Source organism: Rana temporaria, chromosome 4, assembly GCF_905171775.1.
Source record: "Rana temporaria chromosome 4, aRanTem1.1, whole genome shotgun sequence".
In the NCBI taxonomy this organism is placed as follows: domain Eukaryota; kingdom Metazoa; phylum Chordata; class Amphibia; order Anura; family Ranidae; genus Rana; species Rana temporaria.
Genome location: NC_053492.1, coordinates 238,354,377 through 238,376,886, shown reverse-complemented (window position 1 = coordinate 238,376,886; position 22,510 = coordinate 238,354,377). Strand labels below are relative to the sequence as shown.

Here is a 22,510-nt window from a genome sequence, read left to right as displayed (position 1 = left end):
GGCTGAAGTTTCAAGAGATTTTATTTGGTTGCGCAGCGAGGTTACTGCCCGGAGTCAAACCGCTGTGGGAGAGCAGATCGAAGATCATTTGGCGGATAGCAGTTTGATTAGTAAAGAGGATTTCAAGAGGGACTCAGCTGATGAGTAGAGACATTCCTTGCATCCTGCTTACTGAAAATTGTGAAACCTGTTGAAACTTCTACATCCTTTGGCATTAAACCTGGCGTGTATGTACTGAATTTAGTATGAAGTCCATATCTGTGCTGACATTCCAGTTCCAGAATTGTTTTTATATTACCCATTTTATAAATGTAGAATGATTTTGATTGGTCGTGTGATCCCAGGAAGCAGGATAACTTTCATAAATAGTGCAAATTGTAAACCTTTTATTATTCTAAAAATGTCTTGATAATGCTCTAATGTAACAGACCGTGAACTTTATACACATGAAACTATTCCTTTTACAACATTCATTGTACAAAATACATCATTCAGCTACAGAGAAATCATTAAAACCGTTCCCTATAATATAGGGAGACATTATAAAGGTATGCTATAAGGGAGATTTACTAAAACTGGTGCACACACAATCTGGTACTGCTGTGCATAGTAACCAATCAGCTTCTATTTTCAGCTTGTTTAATTATGCTTTGACAATGAAACCTAGAAGCCGAGTGGTCACTATGTGCAGCTGCACCAGATTTTGTGTGCACCAATCAGCTTCTATTTTCAGCTTGTTTAATTATGCTTTGACAATGAAACCTAGAAGCCAATTGGTCACTATGTTCAGCTGCACCAGATTTTGTTTTAGTAAACCTCCTCCTATGTGTTCTACCCAGTATATTTACACCACATCTAAAGACTAGTAAGCTGTAATCTTTTCAAATAAATATACACAACATCACTATTTTATCCCACACAGAAAAACATACTAACCTGGGATGAAAGAGTTTATCTTCATGCTGCAAAAGAGACACTGCATCTAAAGAATTTTGAACATCAAAAATAAAAGCTTTTAGAATATTGTTCACAGCAAAGCAATATCAAGATTAAAGTGATGGTAAACGATCACCTTGTGAAACAACCCATTCAGTTTGAAATAGAAATGAAAGGCAAAACATGTGTGTATAGATATATAAAAAGCAAAACAAAATAAAAGCAAAACAAAAAAAAACAAAAAGAATTAGAGTTACGCTTACCGGTAACGTCTTTCAGGACACCCACAATTGAGAGATAGGCTCCTCCTCTTCCTTTAGGAAACACTGTGCCAGCACATAAATTCTCACTTCCCCCTGCCAGACCTCAGTTTTTATAAGATCACCTCCGGTCAGCTGGGGAGACACCTACTATTATATAACATTATCATCTACGGTCCTTATTTATGAGACTTCCCAATTTTTCGGGTGGGTAACTAGGGCTGTCCTGAAAGACTACTGGAAAAGACGTTACCGGTAAGCGCAACTCTAATTTTCCCCTTTTGTCTTTCAGGACAGCCACAATTGAGAGGATAGACAAGCACTTACCAGCTAGGGTGGGACTACAGCTTGCAGAACCTTTCGCCCAAAGGCTTGCTCACCTGCCGACACCAGGACCACCAGTGTTTTACGAAAGTGTCATAGCTGGACCATGTTGCTGCCTTGCATATCTGTTCTGGCATTGCTCCAGCCTTTTCTGCCTGAGAAGCTGCCAAAGCTCGGGTAGAGTGTGCCTTTATCCCTGTAGGGATCTCTTTACCAGCCAAAGTATATGCCTGCCCAATGGTTACTCTGAGTCATCTGGCAATTGTGCGTCGAGACGCTTTGTATCCTTTTCTGGCCCCAGAAAATAAAATAAACAATGAGTCTGACTTTCTAAATGCTTTTGTCAGCTCTAGGTAGTACAGGATGCATCTCCTGACAGCCAAAGTACTGAACCATAATTCCCCCTTCACCTGATGGATTGGGACAAAAGGAAGGTAGCAATACCCCCTGACTTCTGTGGAATTTTGAAGTCACCTTGGGTAAAAATGCTGGATAGGTCTTAAAACGACCCGATCTGGAAACGCAAAAAGGGGGTCTAACAGATAGGGCCTCTATCTCACTGACCCTCCTAGCAGTGGTCACTGTAACCAAAAATACTGTTTTCAAGGTCAGCTCCTTTAGTAGACACTTGTCTAAGGGTTCAAAGGGAGTACCCGTGAGGGTCTGTAACACTAAGGATAGGTCCCAACTGGGGAAGGGTGGGCCCTGAGTTGGTCTGTCTGGAAAGCGCCCTGAAAACCTGACTACCCAGGGGTTGGTGGCCAGAGGTTTTTCCAAATATGCACGGAGTGCTGAAATCTGACCTTTGAGGGTACTTACAGAAGGTCCCTTATCTGCTCCACACTGTAGGAATTCTAGAATGGCTGTGGGGCTCTGCACTGAACAGGAGCATCCTACGCACCACTTGTTAAAGTGAAGCCAAACTTTCCTGTAAATTCTGCAAGTCTCCTCTTTCCTGCTATTAAGGAGGGTGGCAATCAATTCCACTTGTGTACTAGCGGGCAGAGGACTGGACCCTGTGAGAGGAGATCCTCTCGAGGTGGTAGGAACAAGGGAGGTTCTAGAGCCAGCTGTTTGAGGACCGAGAACCATGTGGTGCCACTAGGATCAGGGAAGTGTTTTCCATCTGAAACTTCCTCAGAACTGCGGGTAATAATACAGGTGGCGGGAATGCGTAACACATTCTGAACTGCCAGCTTTGGGTCAGTGCGTCTACTCCCCGTGCTCCCTCTCCTGTAGGCCTATTACCACCAATCCGCGGTTCGAAATTCGGATACAAGGGGAGGAAGCTGCCGCCGTCACATCACCACGAGATCCTTGCTGTCAAACGCCAAAGAGCGGGGGGACGTCACGTGACCAGGACCGCCTCCGACGTACGTTTCGTTATTAGAATGCCCCCCTGAAGACGTTCTAATAACGAAACATACGTCGGAGGCGGTCCTGGTCACGTGACGCCCCCCCGCTCTGTGCCGGGTGGGCACCTTTTGAAGCAAGAGGCCATTTGGCTTTTTCATGTTTTTAATGTCATTTTAATTAAACGTTATCACGCTATTGGCATCTCCCTGGCATTCTTCTTTTGCATATTTATCTCATTTGGAGCGCCTGGATCAGAGATTGATTTGTCCATATCTTCATGTGCGCAGGCACAATCCTGCATATGCTTGTATGACTATCTTTTTAATTAAAGTGGTCAACAAGCTCTGGTAAGAGCATTATATTTGCAAAGCACCTTGGGTGAAATTGATGATTTTAAGTGTGGTGGTGGCACCTTTTCACTTCTCCTCTAGGAAGATCACAACAATTGAAGAAGATTTGAATATTTTCTATATAATATTGGGACTCACAAGAATTTTTATACTATTTTTTCACTTTCAACACATTGAATTGAAACCCCTTCCTTGCCTGCACTGGGGCCTTCTGTTTGGTCTAGAACTGTCTCTAGACCTGGGCCAAAGAGTAGGTCTCCCATAAGGGGTATCCCACATAGCTTGGTTTTAGAGGCACTGTCCCCTGGCCAAGTTTTGAGCCAGAGGGCTCTTCTGGCAAAGTTAGCCAGGGCTGCCGACCTGCGGACTGATTCCGCTGAGGCGTCTGCTATGAAAGCGATTCCACGCAGGATTGTAGGGAAGGAGGATAAGATGGTTTCCTTAGCCGTTCCTGCCTCAATGAGCTCTTGTATTTTAGAGAGCCAATGCGGGCCACAACTTGTAACAGCCAGTTCAGGATTTAGATTCCCCATTGTAGAGTCCCATGTCTTTTTCAAGAGGGAATCTATCCTCTTGTCCATGACATTGGCCAGGGTTCCCATAGCCTCAAACACTAAATCGGTGTTTCTGGAAACCTGGGGAGAAGGCCACGTCTAATTTGGGGGTCTTGTTCCAAATAGACGTGGGATCATCCGAGAAGGGGAATCTCCTTTTCAGGGATCTAGAAAAAAAAGTTTCCTTTCGGGACCCTGCCACTCCTTCTTAATTGTGTCAATCAATACCTTGTGTACTGGGAAGACTTTTCTTCTGTTCCCCCAGACCCTTGTACATTTGGTCATGGAGGGTCAGAGGTTTTTTGTTGGCCTGAATGCCGAGGGTTGTGTAAATTGCCCCCAAGAGGTCCTCTACCTCATCCAGTGACAATTTATATCTGGAGGGTTTCCTGGACTCCCCGTCTCAGTCCTCTCCTTCTGACCCTTCCTGGAAATCAGAGGTGGCACTATCTGGAAGGGTATGGTCCACCTGGGAAGGGCGTGCAGGATCATCTGCCGTAACTGTAGTAGCAGGTGTGGCAGGTGCAGAGCCCTGCATTAACACATGGTTACAACCCTGGGAGTGCGCTAGTCCCCTAAAATATGCTGGAACTAGGGCCTCCCCCCCCCCGACCACCCAGGGGGTTTTGCCTCCCCACAGAGATGAACCATATATGGGGGGGGCTCTTACCTTAGACTGGCTGGAGGTAGCGTGCGTTGTCTGGGCTTGCTCCGGAGATGCTGCCCACATGACTGCAGAGTCTCACATCGCCTGTGCGAGTTCCCGACTCTCCTCCAGCGTGCGCCCGGCCACCTATGCGCTCCGAACCGGAAGTCGCGCGTCAAAGGGGAAACATTCGCCCTTCGTCGGAGATGATGTCATCCACCGTCCGGCCCGCCTGGTTAAAAAAAAAAATGTGGCCTGTAGAATGTACAGGGCAAGCTGAGCTGCTTCCTCCGCTGCGGCCCTGTGGACGCAATAAGGGTCCCCCGCAACCTACTGGCGCTCTCGACGAGCATGGGGTGGCTTTTAAAACGGCGGGTATGTACACACCTCTAATACCCTGGAAGCCCCTGCTCCCCTTTTAGGTATCTGAATGGCCTCAGTCCCCTGACTGCTCAGCCTGGTTCCTCTGCACAGTGTCTCCCCACCGGAGGAAACACTAACAACTGAGGTCTGGCAGGGGGAAGTGAGAATTTATGTGCTGGCGCAGTATTTCCTAAAGGAAGAGGAGGAGCCTATCTCTCAATTGTGGCGGTCCTGAAAGACGAAAGGGGAAAAACACCATTATAAATACCTTATTTTCCCTTTCTTTTTTTATAAATCATCACCTTCCCTCTGTTCTCAGATGCATAAGACCCCTTTCACACTGGGGCGTTTTTCAGGTGCTTTAGCATTAAAAAAAGCGCATGTAAAGCACCTGAAAGAAGCCTCACCTGCAATCCCAATGTGAAAGCCCGAGTGCTTTCACACTGAGGCGCTGAGCTGGCAGGGCATCAAAAAAAGTCCTAAAAGAAGTTTCTTTGCAGTCCTTTAGGTGCGGTTAATACACCGCTCCTAAAGCACCCCTTCCCATTGAAATCAGTGGGAAGCTCCTGCAAAGCGCCTTGTGGGCGCTTTTAACCGTATATTCGGCCACTAGCAAGGGTTAAAAGCACCCCACTAGTGCTCAAAAATGGCGGTAAAGCGATGCTAGTTTTAGTGGCGCTTTACCAGCATTTTTCGGGCGCTGGCAGTGTGAAAGGGCTCTTAAAGCACTCTGACTTTTACATTGGTATTGCAGATGAGGCTTCTTTCAGGCGCTTTACAGGCATTTATTTTTAACAAAAAGCGCCTGAAAAACGCCCCAATGTGGAAAGGGGTCCAAAAGCTGGGGGGAGGAGAAGCAGCAGCACACCGAGTTTCCCAGTGAACGGCTGTGCTGGGGAGGCGTGTCAGGACAAGTCTGATCATTAGAGGAGAGCACACCGAATTCCCAGAGAGGGGACCAATGGTGTGTGCCTTGTATATAGGGACAACCATCGGTCACCTCCCCCAGTCACTCCTATCCCCCCACAGAAAGAATCACCAATTAGGGAATCAATTAACCCCTTCCTCGCCCCCTAGTGTTAACCCCTTCCCTACCAGTCACATTTATACAGTAATCGATGCATTTTTATAGCAGGGATCGCTGTATAAATGTGAATGGTCCCAAAAATGTGTCAAAAGTGTCCGATGTGTCCGCCACAATATCGCAGTCACAATAAAAATTGCCGATCTCCGCCATTACTAGTAAAAAAAAAATTATAATAAAAATGCTATCAATCTATCCCCTATTTTGTAGACGCTATACCTTTTACGCAAACCAATCAATATACGCTTATTGCGATTTTTTTACCAAAAATATGTAGAGGAATACATATCGACCTAAACTGAGGAAAAAATTTGTTAAAAAAAAAAAATTGATATTTTTTATAGCTAAAAATAATAGTGGTTTTTTTTCAAACTTGTCCCTCTTCTTTTGTTTATAGCGCAATAAATAAAAACCGCAAAGGTGATCAAATACCACCAAAAGAAAGCTCTATTTGTGGGGAAAAAAATTATAAAAATTTCATTTGGGTACAGTGTTGCATGACCGCGCAATTGTCATGCAAAGTGTGACAGCGCTGAAAGCTGAAAATTGGTCTGGGCAGGAAGGGGGTGAAAGTGCCCTGTAGACAAGTGGTTAATTCTTTACTTTACATGGTACAGCAGGGACATATCAGGAATATGAAATTTTGGAGCAACAAACACTTTAAACAATGCAATGAAGTGAAAATGAATACTAATTTTTAAACTAGACACTTGGACTTTAAACGGCACATTAACTATAAAAATCTGTAGGTATTTATTTATAGAAAAATATATAAAAGAATATACATTCATAGGTCACAATATATTAATCGTCAGAATATTGCCCCGACAAGTACTAAAATTATACTTCCACAATGTTACAATAGTATAGGTATACTCAAATCAAGAGAAATACATAACAGAGGAACAATGATGATACATATGGGGTGTATAGTCTTGAACAGGGATCCAATATGCAGAAAATTCTTGCTCTACATGTTTGAAGTAATGAAACTCAGGAGCATGGAGGTCATAGTAAAACAGCAGGGTAAATTAACCAAAAAACACAGTCTGCTGGTAAGCAAAAAAATGTGAGGTTCCTTCCAGGCAGTTTTGAATTTGGACGCCACAAAAATCAGACTTCGGGTATGGCTGGTGGACGGCAAGTCAAGGGGGAGTCCTGGGGGGGGGGGGAGCCTCTCCTGTCCACCAGCCATACCCGAAGAGTCTGGCTGCCTTACTGTTTGGGCAATGAAGTGGTTTTCAAAGCACGGGTGCAAGTGGCTTGGTAGAAGGCAAACAGGCATATGTTTGTTTCTTCAAAAGAGTTATCAATATGTCCTGGGACCTATAAACCCAGCCACATATGCAAATCTCCACTTCAAAATAATTAGTGTTTAACACCCCCACATCCCACAATTCAAACAGCATGTCTCTATCAGTCTGCATGACATGCTTTGAATAGGTAATTGAAGGGGCATAACATAGGTTTTCACTTTAAATGCAAGTTGGTACTGGCACCTGTCTGAATTCAGGGATTCTAGTGCAGAAGTACGTTTTATAAGGCATATACTGTATACAATGATAATACTGTAAACTGTATTAGACCTGCTTTGCTCACAGTGCTGGGGCCCTAATTCTCTGTCTCCTGCTGAGCAATTGTAAGATATTTAAACTGAAGTTCAAAAAGGTCTGCTACCCCTGACTAGATTCCCAACATACAGATATTCCAGAACAGTGTTCTGTGCCTACAAGTACACAATTACTTACTCCCATTGGCTCTGAGGTCATTTGGCATAGCTATGTCTTTTCTAATGATATATTTCCTGTGCCATATTTATGTCTCAGGACATGAATATTTGCTCCTTTTCATTTATCACTGTGCTAGTATACAAGAACATGCTGTCAATTGCTCTTGTTTTGTAACCTGCTGAATAGGTCTTGATTTTGTGTGTTTGCTTGGTTTTGTTTTCTTCTTTCTCTTTTGTATGTTGAAAATAGGACATTGTTATATAAAAATATATAATTGGATCAAAGTGTGTGCTTTTTATACATTTGCCTGGGGTTTTACCTACTTAAGCTCAAACAATTGTAGATTTAATATTGCTCTCACCATCACGCATAAGCATATAGTATGCACAGAGGTGAAATAGGGTCAATGTACATGTGTAGCATTAAAAGGGTTGTAAACCCTTTGTGTTTTGTCACCTTAATGTTTCCTATGCATTAAGGTGAAAAAACACCATGCAATGTCCGGCCCCCAGCCCCCCCATTTTACTTACCTGTGCCCTGAATTTCCGTGGGCGCGATCCCGCCGGGGAGGAGCCGCGAGAGCCCCCGTGGGTCCCCAGAAGAGGACGATTCTGCACAGTGCAGGGAAGTAGAATATATGTTTTGTTTTTTTTATAAAAAAGGAACCTTTACAACCACTTTAAGCTGTACCAAGAGTTAAAGCCTGGCTCCAGTTTTTGGATGCACTGAGAAAGTAAAAAATTCTGTCAGGTTTTTTTTTTTTATTTGTGATGGATGCTCCATCGAGAAGACTTTCACACGCCTACTTTCTCTTATGACACTAATGTATTAAAATAGTGTGCAGAAAGCACTAGAAATGTTGACAGTTCTAAGGAAAGTTCACACAGGGTTCACTTAAAGTGATTGTAAAGTTTCATGTTTTTCTTTTTTGCTATAAAAATTACAAACATGTTAATACTTACCTGTTCTGTTGCAGTGGATTTGCAAAGAGCAGCCCAGATCCTTCTCTTCTCGGGTCCCTCTTCTGTGTTCCTGGCCCCTCCCTCCTGTTCGGAATCCCCCACAGAAAGCAGCATGGGGGCACCCGAACGGAGTCCATTCAGACACAAAGCCCCGACCTGGCCACGCCCCCTCTCTCCCCTGATTGGCTAGCTGACTTTGACAGCAGCGGGAGCCGATGGTGCCGTTGCTGTGTCTCAGCCAATCAGGAAGGAGAATCTCAGATGGCTGAGACACTCGTGGACATCCCTGGACAGAGAGAAACCTCAGGTAAGTATGAGGGGGCTGCTACACTCAGAAGGCATTTTTATCTTGATTAATAGAATGGATTAAGATAAAAAAAAACTCCTGCCTTTACAACCCCTTTAATTAAACTCCCCTGGAGGGCCATGTTTACCCACAAAGGCATGCACAGGTGTTCCATACATCCTTGTGCAGGCAGTTCTATTGATGTCAATTGGGATGCAGGGCCTGCACGGACACAGATGCAGCTTCCAATTTGACATCAATTTTCATATGGGTGTGTGTGCCCCCTGAAATCACAGAGTGTAGTTCGGGGGCACATACCCACACGGATATCAAATTGGGAGTAGCGTCTGTGTCCATATAGCCACTGCGTTCCAAATGACAATGGGACTGCACGGAACACCTGTGCAGGTAAACATGACCCTCCACAGGCGTTCACTTTTGTGAATGAGACCGAACACCTAAAGTTTACTTTAATTGGTCACAGAGATGGCAATAAAGGCCTGATGGAAGCTCTAACTCTTCCCTTCCTTCAGTCCAAACTACACTCTACGAAAAATTGTCCGAACGAACTTTCGAAAAACGAACGTTTGGTCGGGAGCGCAAACGATAGTGCCATCACGTAATGACTGATAAATCGTTCAGTGGACATAAATAAAAAATAATTTTTTTTTTTTTTTTACATATACCTAGTGCCGAAAGTTCGGACGGGAAACACATTAACCTTCCGATTTATTGTTCGCAGAAAATTTCCAAACCTGTCCTTTGTTTTTTCGGCTCAAAAACGTCCCGACGATTATCGATTTTGTGCCCATAACTGTTCAAAAAACAAACAAACTGTCTGAACGACCGAATTTCGGCCAATTTTTCGTATAGTGTATGGCCAGCATAATTCTTTAAAAAAAAAAAAAAATGTACTATGTAGCCCTAATAACACGAGGAACATTTTACTGTGGCGCAATGCTGCTCCCTGGGCACATTTCTTCAAGACCCAACTAAGAAGCTAATAGGATCTTGAGCATACACTGCCTGCTTACCACCATGAACAAGGAGGGGACAATACAATATCAACAAGCAACACATTCATACGTAAATAAGTGGGAAACTGACCATTTACTTCTTGTGTTACTTTGTTGTCTGATGAAGTTAAGGCTGTAAAAGTAAAATAAATAGCATTTAAGACTCTAAGAAAACAATGACTTACTAAAAACATAGAATATAGAGAGTTATGAAAATAAACTTCTGATTAAAATGTTATACTGTTGAAATATCTGGGGGTGAATCTCACCCCGTCCTTTAACTCCCTATACCAATCCAACTTTCCTCCCCTCTACAAGTCCATTAGGGAACTATTACAAAAGGGAAGAACCAACAGATCTCTCTTAGGGCGAATTGCCTCTGTAAAAATGGTAATTTTCCCTAAACTCATATCTATTCCAGACCCTACCTAGCCCCATTCCCTATAGTCACCTATGTAAACTCCAGGCTGACCTACTGCTATATGTGTGGAACTATGGATGTCACAGGGTCTCGCGCTCGGTAATGACCGCGGCCCGTGGACGGGGGCCTGTCGTTCCCTGATCTGGTTAGATATTACCAGGCAACCCAACTGCGATCTATAGTCTCCTGGTTCCCCCAAAGATCTTACAGTGGACAGAGATAGAAAAAAATCTGGTTAGCCCCCATACAACCTAACAGTCTCCTCTGGAACGCAAATGTGAAGGTAGAACCCGGCAACTGTGGCAAAAACTCTCCCGTGAACACGAGCTTAAGTCGGAACGCTCACTGATGACCTCGTTCCTGTGCAACCTCGAGGTGCTGGCTAGTCTTACTCACCAAATGTCGTGGCCCTGGGCCTCGCGGAACCTGTTCCATTTCGGGCACCTGGTGGACCACAGGTCTCGCATGTTGCTCCCGTTCTCCAAGCTCCAGTCCCAACATGACCTCCCTAGACAAGTGTTTTACAGTTACCTGCAGATTCGCCACTATGCCCAAACTATAGTCCCGCGGCTACAATTCTCTGCTCCTTCCCCATTTGAACGCATTATACTAGAAGGCCGCTCACGTAGAGGACCAATTTCTGACATTTACCAGATCCTGAACAAGCACTCCATGCAGGTCCAGGGTAAGCACCCCTATATGCTCCGCTGGGAGAAAGAACTGGGAGGGGAGATCCCAGAGACGACGTGGAGGGTGGTCTGGAGTCAGGTGGCTATGGGTTCCATGTGTACCCTCTATAAGGAAAATTCTTACAAGATTCTCTTCTTTAGGGTACCTGGCTCCGGACGTACTCCACAAAGTTTATCCCTCCACTTCAGATCGCTGCTGGTGGTGCCAGCGAGCCAAAGGCACACTCTTCCACATCTACTGGACGTGTCCCTTAATAGTCCCGCTCTGGGCCTCAACGCAGCAACTATTGACCCGACTTTTTGAGACACCCATACCCTGGACCCCAAAATTCTTCCTCTTAGGTCTCTCCCAGCCAAAGCTAGCCAAACCCTATAAAAAAATCGCTTAGGCATGTTCTCACAGCGGCAAAGTGCTTAATAGCCCTCCACTGGAAGAGGACCGCACCCCCATCACAGGAAGCCCTTTATGCCAGGGTAAAGGACGTTAAGATAATGGAGAAAATGACGGCCAGACTGAGAGACAGACTAGACGACCACGACAGTGTCTGGGAGCGGTGGCGTTCTCGGGAGGATCCACCCTCATCTGGCGGTCAACACTAGGAGGTATTTCTTCCCCTTATCTTGCTGCTTATTCGGTCTCCCCCTTCCCTTCTCCTTCTCTTTCTGTTCTTCTTTCCTTTTCCCCCTCTCTCACTCTCTTCCCCTCCCACTTTTTTAAGTGTATTCGAAGTGTGTTATGAAAAGTTAAATGAGGCATCAGTCTCGAGGTACTGTACGCTACATATCCTACTAGAGACATTGTTACTACTGTTAGTCTGTGTGATGCCATGGTTTACAGAAGGACCCTTCTTTCAGGGCTCCAACATTTGCTTGCTAAATGAAGCTCTCGTTTTAAATTTTGCCTATGTCTGCTTGCCATATTTGTACCAATGTTCTGCTGTTTTATTTTTCTAAAAGATCAATAAAAACTTAAAAAAAAGAAAAAAAAATGTTATACTGTATATGACTAAAGTGGAGCACCAGTTAAAACATTCTCTTAGTTTTAGACAGGGTATAGAAGGGTTAGAATCCCTGTCATATTGCTCTTGGCTGTACCAGTGATAACATTGCTGACAGAAGTGAGCACAAAGCTCAGTTTTGGGCCCCAGTTCTCAAAAAGGATATCGGAGAACTGGAGAAAGTGCAGAGAAGGGCAACCAAACTGATAAGAGGCATGGAGGAGCTCAGCTATGAGGAAAGATTAGAAGAACTGAATTTATTCACTCTTGAGAAGAGAAGAATAAGGGGGGATATGATCAACATGTACAAATATAAGAGAGGTCCATACAGTGAACTTGGTGTTGAGTTATTCACTTTACGGTCAACACTGAGGACAAGGGGGCACTCTTTACGTCTAGAGGAAAAGAGATTTCACCTCCAAATACGGAAAGGTTTTTTCACAGTAAGAGCTGTGAAAATGTGGAACAGACTCCCTCCAGACGTGGTTCTGGCCAGCTCAGTAGATTGCTTTAAGAAAGGCCTGGATTATTTCCTAAATGTACATAATATAACTGAGTACTAAGATTTGTAGGTAAAGTTGATCCAGGGTAAATCCGATTGCCTCTCGGGGGATCAGGAAGGAATTTTTTCCCCTGCTGTAGCAAATTGGATCATGCTCTGCTGGGGTTTTTTGCCTTTCTCTGGATCAACTGTGGGTATGGAGTTGGGTGTATGGGATTGTACTGTGTTTTTTATTTTGTTTGTTTATTTTTTTTTGTGGTTGAACTGGATGGACTTGTGTCTTTTTTCAACCTGACTAACTATGTAACTACAGTATGCAACTATGTAAAAGCTTACCACGCCTGTTGCAACCTGTTTGTACAATGTCCTTCAGATCTACCAACAATTATGTAGTACAGCTGCCTGTCATATTGGATGGCTTATGTAGGTCATCATGTTACATAGTTTTTGTAGATCTACATTATTCTGATTATGCAGGAATTGTACAGTCAGATAGAAACGTAGGGTGAGCAACAGTTAAACATCAACAAAAACAGTTGTATTCGTAAAATATATAAAAAAAAAAAAAAAAAGGAATGAGAGACAGAAACAGGGACAGGAAAATCACCAAAATGAAACCATGAATGACAACAAAAACAATAAACCACAGGCAAAAATATGCAGTGTAAAAAATATATAAGCCGAGGAAAGAGAAGCCTCTGGAAATACAAAAAAGCATCAACATCATTCAAACAAACAGAACTCCAGTAGAAACATTTTCAAATTTTAGACAGAATGAAAGAGAAAAATCTCTGTCAGGTTCCTAATGCAGTCAGTGTTTTCATTGGGGAGATCTCCCCATTACTTCCTCTCCCAGAAACATAGCAGGAAGTCGTTAGAAACCTCCACATCTAAAGTAAGAGGAAATCCCCTCTCAGACAGTTGTCCGGAACATGTGTGCCCACTGGAAGCTTTCCCCTACCATGCCAGTGACAAGTGTAACCATTGAGATTTCCCTTCTATCAGTGAAGGGTAATTGAACCTCCCAAAAGCGTTAAAAGTGCAAGTTTACCTTTTCAGAAAAAAAGTCAGCCAACACCCTACTACACAACCCCACCCCAGTTCTCACTGCCTTTACTTTTGTGGGTGATTAACTGCCAGTGCCCATACAGTTGTTGTAGCAGACCAGGCATTTAAAAGCCCCTCTCTTCTTCTCCTTCTTTAGGGCTTCCAGGATGGATCAGAGCGATTATGATTCGTCAAAGTGGTAACATGCCAGCGCTGACCAATCAGAATCGCTCTGATCTGTCCCAGAAGCCCTAGAAAGAAAGGGAAGAAGATTATAAATCCCTGGACCGTATACTGGCTACATGGGTACTGGCAGTTAATCCTCCACAAAGGTAAGTACAGTGGGGTCCGAGGGTGTTAGTTCACCTTTTCATTTTTTCTGAAAAGGTGGTGAACTTACCCTTACCCTTAAAAAAACCTGACAGAGTTCTACTAAAACTAGAGAAAAACTGTTTGACCGACGCTGTACTTCAAACTAAAATAAAAGTTTGTTCTTCTCTCACCTGCAGTGGAAAAATGGAAAGTAGTATGGAATTAGTTACTACTAACAGATGTCGTCCATGATACAATGCAGTAAACAGGAAGATATTTGTATTATGAAAACATGGTCACCATTTTTCAGCTTAGACTGGTGAGATAATACATTGACTCTCAGGAATTACATTGCCCTGCAGGTAAGCTTTGGCCACAATCTGTGCTGCACCCATCAAGCCGACTACAATGTATTGTGAAAAGACTAAGGCCCAGATTCACAGAGAGCGGGCGGCCCAGATTCACAGAGAGCGGGCGCACATTACGCCGCCGTAGCACAATGTATGCTACGCCAACGCAGCGCAGAGAGACAAGCATGGAATTCACCAAGCCAGTGCTCCCAACGCTGCGCTGGGTTTCGAAGGCGTACGCCAGTGTAGGTGGAAGTGGGCGTGAGCCATGCAAATGAGGCATGACCCCATTGCAAATGATGGGCTGAGCGCCAGACATCACAAACTGCGCATGCGCCGAGATGTGGACACATCCCCCTGCGCATGCTCACAACCACGTCGGAAAAACTGCCTAAACTACGCCAGATCACTGTGTACGGCGTGAACGTAACCTACGCCCAGCCAGACACGTCCAACGTAAAATACGCCGGCTTGTGTTCCCTGGTGCAGACCTTTGCATGTCTGCTGCTGGGTTACACCTCCTTTATGGGGAATAACTTTACACCGGACGTACAACTTACACGCACTGCGTCGGGCGAACGTATGTTTGTGAATCGCCGTATTTCACTCATTTGCATATTTGAATGGCTAATCAATGGGAGCGCCACCATGCGTCCAGCCTAAATGTGCGCCCACCCTACGCCGGCGTAGGCAAGTTACGTCGGCGGGATGAAGCCTGTTTTTAGGCGCATCTTAGTTTGTGGGTCCGGCGCACAGATACGACGGTGCACATTTGCACTTACGTCGGCGTATCTTGTTATACGTCGGCGTAAGTGCTTTGTGAATCTGGGCCTAATCCTCTGATTTCCGTGAGCCAGAGGAGATGCCTTAGATTTCAGATGTACAAAACACAGAAATTGTAAATGTTTTGCCTGACTTCAAAACCCACCATGAGAACTACCGAGGCTCTCTTATTGAACAGCTGAATGGTAGAATCCAGCTTGTGCAGAAATCAATTACTTCTGTGTAGCATACCCAAAGATCCAGGAGGGCATGCAAAAATCAGAAGATTATTAGGAGGTCCTTGCAAGTACCATTAGATGCCTGCAATTTCTAAGGATTGTTTTTTAAACAGATGAATACTCAACAGGTTCGGTTTAAAACAATGCTACTTACATATACAGCATCTCACATAATCTAATATTTGTGCCATAGGTATGAGTAGGGAATGAGTATTGGCCGGCAACACTGTCTCGAAGCAGTTTACTGGATACAGTAGCTTTGTGATTCTATACATTAAAGTGGTTGTAAAGGTTGAACGTTTTTTACCTTCACGCATTCTATGCATTAAGGTAAAAAACCTGTGTGCAGAAATACTTACCCCAGCCCCATCTCGAACCAGCAATGTGAACAAGATTCTCGGCTGTCCCAGGACTCCCTCTCCTTAATGGCTGAAACAGCAGTGAGATTAATCATAGCCAGTGAGTCAATGAGGAGAAAACAGGGGCAGGGCCAAGCAGTGGCTATATGCGTCTTATGGATGCATAGAGTAGAGCTTGAGAGTGAGCACATACCAGTGCCCCCATAGCAAGCGGCTTGCTACTGGGGGCACTGGTCAAGGGGGAGGGGCCAGGAGTACCGGCAGGGGACCCAAGAAGAGGATTGGTGCTGCTCTGAGCAAAACCACTGCACAGAGCAGGCAAGTATAATATGTTTGTTTTTTATTTTATTTTTAAAAAGCTAAATCTTTAGGAACCTTTAAAAAAGTCACATTCTTGATGAGAAACACTGTCTGGAAACTGGACTGGAAACTAAACCCAAAACATTTTTAATTTTACAAGTATACAGTAGTCAATATAACAGCTTAAAATGTAATAATGCAAATGCTATGAACATTTACTCTTTGGTACATATCTGTAACCCATGTAAAACAACATTATTCATCTGAAAATAACAGAAATTTGCCTAATTTGTATTTCCTTCAACAACCATGCATTTATCCTTGTGTCATGGTCATAAATTGTACACCCACTTAGATTCTTTCAAAGCCTCTAAAAACATCAAACTTTATTAATAAGGTAATGAAAGCACCGCTTGTTCCATTATTATTATGTGTGGCTTTCAAGCTACAGCTGCTAAAAAATGCCCTTTTATGACGAATACAAAGCAGGCACAATCAAAATATTAAGTGAACTGGCTCTTAAAATGTTCCTAGGCAACAAACATCTCCCAAGCTTGCATGGATGTTAAGTTCAAAAGTTATGTTAATTCAGTCGAAGATTTTTTGGATTAATAACTAGGATATTTTTACTGCATATGATTATAACTATAGAGACAATTATGGATGCTTTACTATATATCATCATGTTACATTGAGACAAGAAAAACTCCAGGTTTCCTGTCACTTGAAATACCTTATTAGGGACAACTCTGTTAAAGTGGTTGTAAACCCAATTTTTTATTTTTACCTACAGGTAAGCCTATAATAAGGCTTACCTGTAGGTATAAAGAATATCTCCTAAACCTGTACGGTTTAGGAGATATTCCCCTCGCAATGCGGGCGGCGCATGCGCAGGGGGGAATCCACGGCGAATGGCCTGGCATTCGCCGGACCCTGCCGATTTTAAATCTCCCGCGCGCGGAGGTGACGTCATCTTGCTCCGGCGTGTCTTCCGGGTATCGCCGCTCCAGCGCTGTGATTGGCTGGAGCGGCGATACCCGGAAGACACGCCGGAGCAAGATGACATCTCGCTCGCCGTGGACCAGGTAAGTGTTCTTCACCTCGTTCCGAGGTAAGTATTTCATAATCAGCTAGTATGCGGTGCATACTAGCCGATTATGCCTTTTGCCTTGCAGGTTTGGAAAAAAAAAAAAAAAAAGTTTATGCGGTTTACAACCGCTTTAAAACAAACTATCATCATGCAAGAGCAGGCTGGTGTCTGGGACTATAACACACTATAGTAGCATTTGCTACATACATTAGGAGTGAGCTGTTGTCTTCCTACAAGCACCTTCTGCTCTGTTACTGGAACAGAGATTCGCTTGCATGGCACCTTGGCCATTCAGTAAAACAGCCTTGTATTTTTCAATGAATACAAGGCATTCTCCGATTGGCCGAGGTTGAGATTGTGACATTATCTGCTTGTTTCTCCACTTTGGCCAATCCAAAAAATGTATGATATTCATAAAAACAAAAAAAACAAAAAAAAAATTCTTAGGCAAACGCATTTTTTTTTGTAAAAATACACTAAAGTTAATTTTAGTGCACAAAAAACAAATATTATTACTCAATTAAAATTTTAGACTATAAAAGATGAGGTTGCTGTGACAAAATCCAGTACACAATATTGTCCATAGGGGATGCTTTAAAAGCCTTTACAGGTCATCAGTTTAGAGTTCACTGTAAAGGATGGCTCTATAATAATTTCTTGCACGCTGGTGTACATAACAATTTGTAACATGTGTAATGCAAACAACTTTTTTGTACGTACCGTTATATACAATATATGTTTATATTCGCGTGTGTGGAGATGAGGGTTCTTTTTTTTTTTTTATTCTTTTTTTTTAGGTGTTCGGATTTCACTTTAAAGCATAATTCCACTTTTGTTGAGAAGAATTATAACAACCTTTGTTGCAGATTTCTACCTTTTTTTGTTCTGAAGAAATCCATGTGTGTTTGTCTGTGCCTCTGGGCCCAGTGAGTCTAATAGGAGTGGTTTAACCACTTGCTTACTGGGCACATAAACCCCCTTCGTGCCCAGGTGAAATTTCAGCTTCCGGCACTGCGTCGCTTTAACTGACATTTGCGCGGTCGTGCGACGTGGCTCCCAAACAAAATTGATGTCCTTTTTTCCCCACAAATAGAGCTTTATTTTGGTGGTATTTGATCACCTCTGCGGTTTTTATTTTTTGCGCTATAAACAAAAAAAGAGCGACAATTTAAAAAATATATATATTTTTTACTTGTTGCTATAATAAATATCCCAATTTTTTTTTAAAAAAAACTATTTTTTTTCTCAGTCAAGGCCGATACGTATTTTTCAAAGTATTTTTGTAAAAAAAAAAAAAAAATCGCAATAAGCGACTGGTTTGCGCAAAAGTTATAGCACCTACAAAAATAGGGGACAGAATTATGATTTTTTTTTATTATAATTTTTTTACTAGTAATGGCGGCGATCTGCGATTTTTATTGGGACTGCGATATTGCGATAGACGTATTGGACACTTTTGACACAAATTTGGGACCATTCACATTTATACAGCGATCAGTGCTATACAAATGCACTAATTACTGTATAAATGTGACTGGCAGTGAAGGGGTTAACACTAGGGGGTGAGGAAGGGGTTAAATGTGTATCCTGGGTGTGTTCTAACTGTGTGGGGGAGGGGGGTGACTGGGGGAGGTGACCGATGCTGTGTCCCTATGTACAAGGGACACAGATCGGTCTCCTCTCCTGACAGCACGTGGAGCTCTGTGTTTACACACAGAGCTCCACGTCCCTGCTGTGTTCCCGACGATCGCATGTACCCGGCGGACATCGCGGCCGCCAGGTACACGCATTGGCTCCCGAGCGATGCGCCGGGACAGTGTTTACCCGCTGCGCGCCCCCCAGAGGCGCGTGCGGGTAATGCACTTTAAATGATGTCCAAAGACATCCAGTTGGCACCTGAGAGCCGCGCTGTTGACGTCTTTTGTCAATAGCGCGGGTCTCAAGTGGTTAATAATTAATCAGTCAGCTTTGGCAGCTGCAGGGCACCATTTAGGAAAGCTTCTGGGAGCTGCATCCCTTTAGACGTGTTTCTATTGGAAATATCTCACCAAAAAAGAGATTTTTAATACAGCTTACCTGTAAAATCTTTTTCTTGGAGTACATCACGGGACACAGAGCGGCATTCATTACTATATGGGTTATATGGAGTACCTTCAGGTGTAGACACTGGCAATCTCAAACAGGAAATGCCCCTCCCTATATAACCCCCTCCCATAGGAGGAGTACCTCAGTTTTGTAGCAAGCAGTATGCCTCCCAAAATGGTCCTCAAAAAAGAGGGGTGGGAGCTCTGTGTCCCGTGATGTACTCCAAGAAAAAGATTTTACAGGTAAGCTGTATTAAAAATCTCTTTTTCTTTATCGTACATCACGGGACACAGAGCGGCATTCATTACTATATGGGATGTCCCAAAGCAATGCTTACAATGAGGGGAGGGAGAACATCTCCAAGACAAAAGGATTTAATTTAGAGATATACTCAAATCATAATAAATCCAACTTAGTTGAGAAAAATAATTTTAAATTTTAAATTTAACTCAAAAAAGAGGAGCCCCCGGAATCCGAGGGTCTCAAACTGCAGCCTGCAGCACTGCCTGCCCGAAGGCAGTATCAGTATTCCTTCTTACGTCCAACTTGTAGAATTTTGTAAACGTGTGGACAGAAGACCAGGTTGCCGCCTTGCAAACTTGAGCCATAGAGATCTGGTGGTGTGCTGCCCAGGAGGCGCCCATGGCTCTAGTAGAATGAGCCTTTAATGATACTGGAGGAGGCAACCCTTTCAAGCCGTAGGCCTGAGTGATTAATTGCTTAATCCACCTAGAAATGGTGGACTTTGCAGCTGCCTGCCCCTTCTTGGGCCCATCCGGTAGAATGAACAGCACATCTGTTTTCCGGATCTTCTTTGTAGCTTTAAGATAGGCCTTCATGGCCCTGACAATATCCAAGGTATGCAGCAACCCTTCCTTTCTGGAAGTAGGTTTAGGGAAGAAGGATGGTAATACCAAATCCTGGTTCAAATGAAAACTGGATATGACCTTCGGTAGGAAGGAAGGATGAGGGCGGAGAACGACCCTGTCCTTATGAAAAACAAGATATGGTTCCTTACAGGATAAGGCCGCTAGCTCCGAAACTCTTCTTGCGGAAACTATGGCAACCAAAAATACTAACTTCCTTGTCAGTAGAACCAAAGGAATTTCAGCCAACGGCTCAAACGGTTGTTTCTGTAAACTTGACAGAACAAGATTTAAATCCCACGGACAAAGCGGGGATTTAACTGGAGGTCTAATACGTAAGACCCCTTGAAGGAAGGTCTTAACCAGCGAGTGGGTGGCCAGCGGCCGCTGAAACCACACTGACAGAGCAGAAATCTGTCCTTTGATTGTGCTTAATGCCAATCCTTTATCCACTCCTAGCTGGAGAAAACTTAATACTCTATCGATGGTAAATTTGCGAGAAAGCCATCGCTTGGACTCACACCAGCCTACATAGGCCTTCCAGACCCTGTAATAAATCACCCTAGAGACCGGTTTCCTGGCTCTGATTAGGGTAGAGACTACTTTCTGAGACAGACCTCTACCCCTGAGAATCAGGGATTCAGCTTCCAGGCCGTCAAATTTAGATGCCGTAAGGCAGGGTGGAGGATCGGACCTTGCGATAGCAGGTCTGGCCGTAGAGGAAGAGTCCAAGGGTCTCCCACTACCATCTTTAGGATGAGTGAGTACCATGCCCTTCTGGGCCATGCTGGAGCTACCAGGATGACTGGTATGTGTTCCACCCGGATCCTGCGCAGCAGGCGGGGTAGTAACTGGAGCGGGGGAAACGCATAAAGAAGTTTGAACTGATGCCAAGGGCAAACCAACGCATCGGTTCCGCAGGCCATCGGATCCCTTGAGCGGGATATGAACCTGTCTAGTTTCTTGTTGAGTCTCGATGCCATGATATCCACGTCCGGCACTCCCCATCTTTGGCAGAGTGCTTGAAAGACTTGTGGATGCAGAGACCATTCCCCCGGCCATAGAGTCTGGCGGCTTAAGAAGTCCGCCTGAAAGTTGTCCACTCCTGGAATGAATATTGCCGATATGCAGGGCACATGCGCCTCTGCCCATAGGAGAATCAAGCTCACCTCTCTCTGAGCGGCTTGACTCCTGGTTCCCCCTTGGTGATTTATGTATGCCACGACCGTGGCATTGTCTGATTGAATTCTCACCGGGAACCCCTGCAATTTTGACGTCCAAGCCCTGAGGGCTAGTCGAGCAGCTCTGAGCTCCAAGATGTTGATGGGCAACTGCTTCTCTGGCTTTGCCCAAGTACCTTGGCGAGTGCAACCATCCAAAATTGCTCCCCAGCCCGTCAGGCTGGCGTCTGTGGTCACTATCTTCCAAGCCACTGGGCTGAAAGACTTCCCCTTCAGTAGATTCTGAGGGTCTAACCACCAACACAGACTTTGTCGGACTCTTGATAAGAGCGGCAACGGGATATCCAAGGCCTGTGGCCTTCTGCTCCATGCTGACAGGATGGCTGCCTGTAGGATGCGAGTGTGGCTCTGGGCGTATGGTACCGCCTCGAACGTGGCCACCATCTTGCCTAGTAACCTCATACATAGGCGAATAGTCGGTTCTTTCTTGCTTAGAACCAGTAGGATTAATTCCTTGATGGCTTTTACCTTCCTCAGAGGTAGGAACACTCCTTGTTGTTCTGTGTCTAATCTCATGCCGAGATATTCCAACTGCCTTGTGGGCTGGAAAGCTGACTTTTCTCGATTTAGGACCCAGCCGAACCTCTCGAGGTATTGGACCGTGAGGGCCACTGCTCGCTCCAAGCCGGGAGACGAGTGGTCTATGACTAGGAGGTCGTCCAGGTATGCTAGGATCGTGACCCCTTGGATCCTTAGCTTGGCTAGGATCGGAGCTAGGACCTTCGTGAACACCCGGGGGGCCGTAGCCAACCCGAAGGGAAGCGCCACGAATTGGAAGTGACGCAAAGCCACCATGAAGCGTAGATATCTTTGATGTGGCTGATAAATTGGAACATGAAGGTAGGCATCCTTTATGTCTATGGACGCCATGAAGTCGTCCTTCTGGAGTGTGGCAGCTGCTGACCGCACGGATTCCATCCGAAATGAGCGGATCTTTAGATATGCATTTACCATTTTTAGGTCCAAAATTGGCCTGACATCTCCATTGGATTTTGGGATGATGAATAGGTTGGAGTAGAAACCCAGCCCCTGTTCCAGGACTGGCCGGAATCCGAGGCGGATCGTTTGGAATCCTCGACTCCTGGAAATGAGGAGGAGGAAACCTTAGGAAATCTAATTTGTAGCCTGTGGCCACGGAAGACCGTACCCACTCGTCGGGAATGCTGGCTTCCCAAATCTCTGAAAAGAGTCGCAGCCTTCCCCCCACCTTCGTGGGTGGGGGCGCCCCTTCATAAGGTTGGCTTGGGGGCTGGTTTTGCTGGTTTGCGAAACCACTGCCTTTTGCCTCTAACAGCCTGTCCTTGTGATTTGCTGTTGAAGCCGAAGTTTGCTTTTGCAGGAGGCCGTCGATACTGCTTGGCATTAGAGGGCCCCTGCCCAGG

The 22,510-nt window shown here is 44.5% G+C and overlaps 1 protein-coding gene across 2 annotated transcripts in view; it reads right to left on the bottom strand.

Annotated features, from left to right (window-relative positions):
- LOC120937083 (cytochrome b5 reductase 4) overlaps positions 1 to 22,510 on the bottom strand; it is a 180,424-nt gene that overhangs the window by 102,050 nt on the left and 55,864 nt on the right. The window contains exons 5-6 of one of the 2 annotated variants that reach the window (XM_040350044.1): positions 9,959 to 10,000; positions 937 to 982 (exon numbers count right to left, since the gene is read on the bottom strand). In XM_040350044.1, coding sequence (XP_040205978.1) covers positions 937 to 982; positions 9,959 to 10,000 — 88 coding nt within the window. The remainder of the gene's footprint in view (positions 1 to 936; positions 983 to 9,958; positions 10,001 to 22,510) is intronic. The other variant, XM_040350045.1, reaches the window with a different exon arrangement.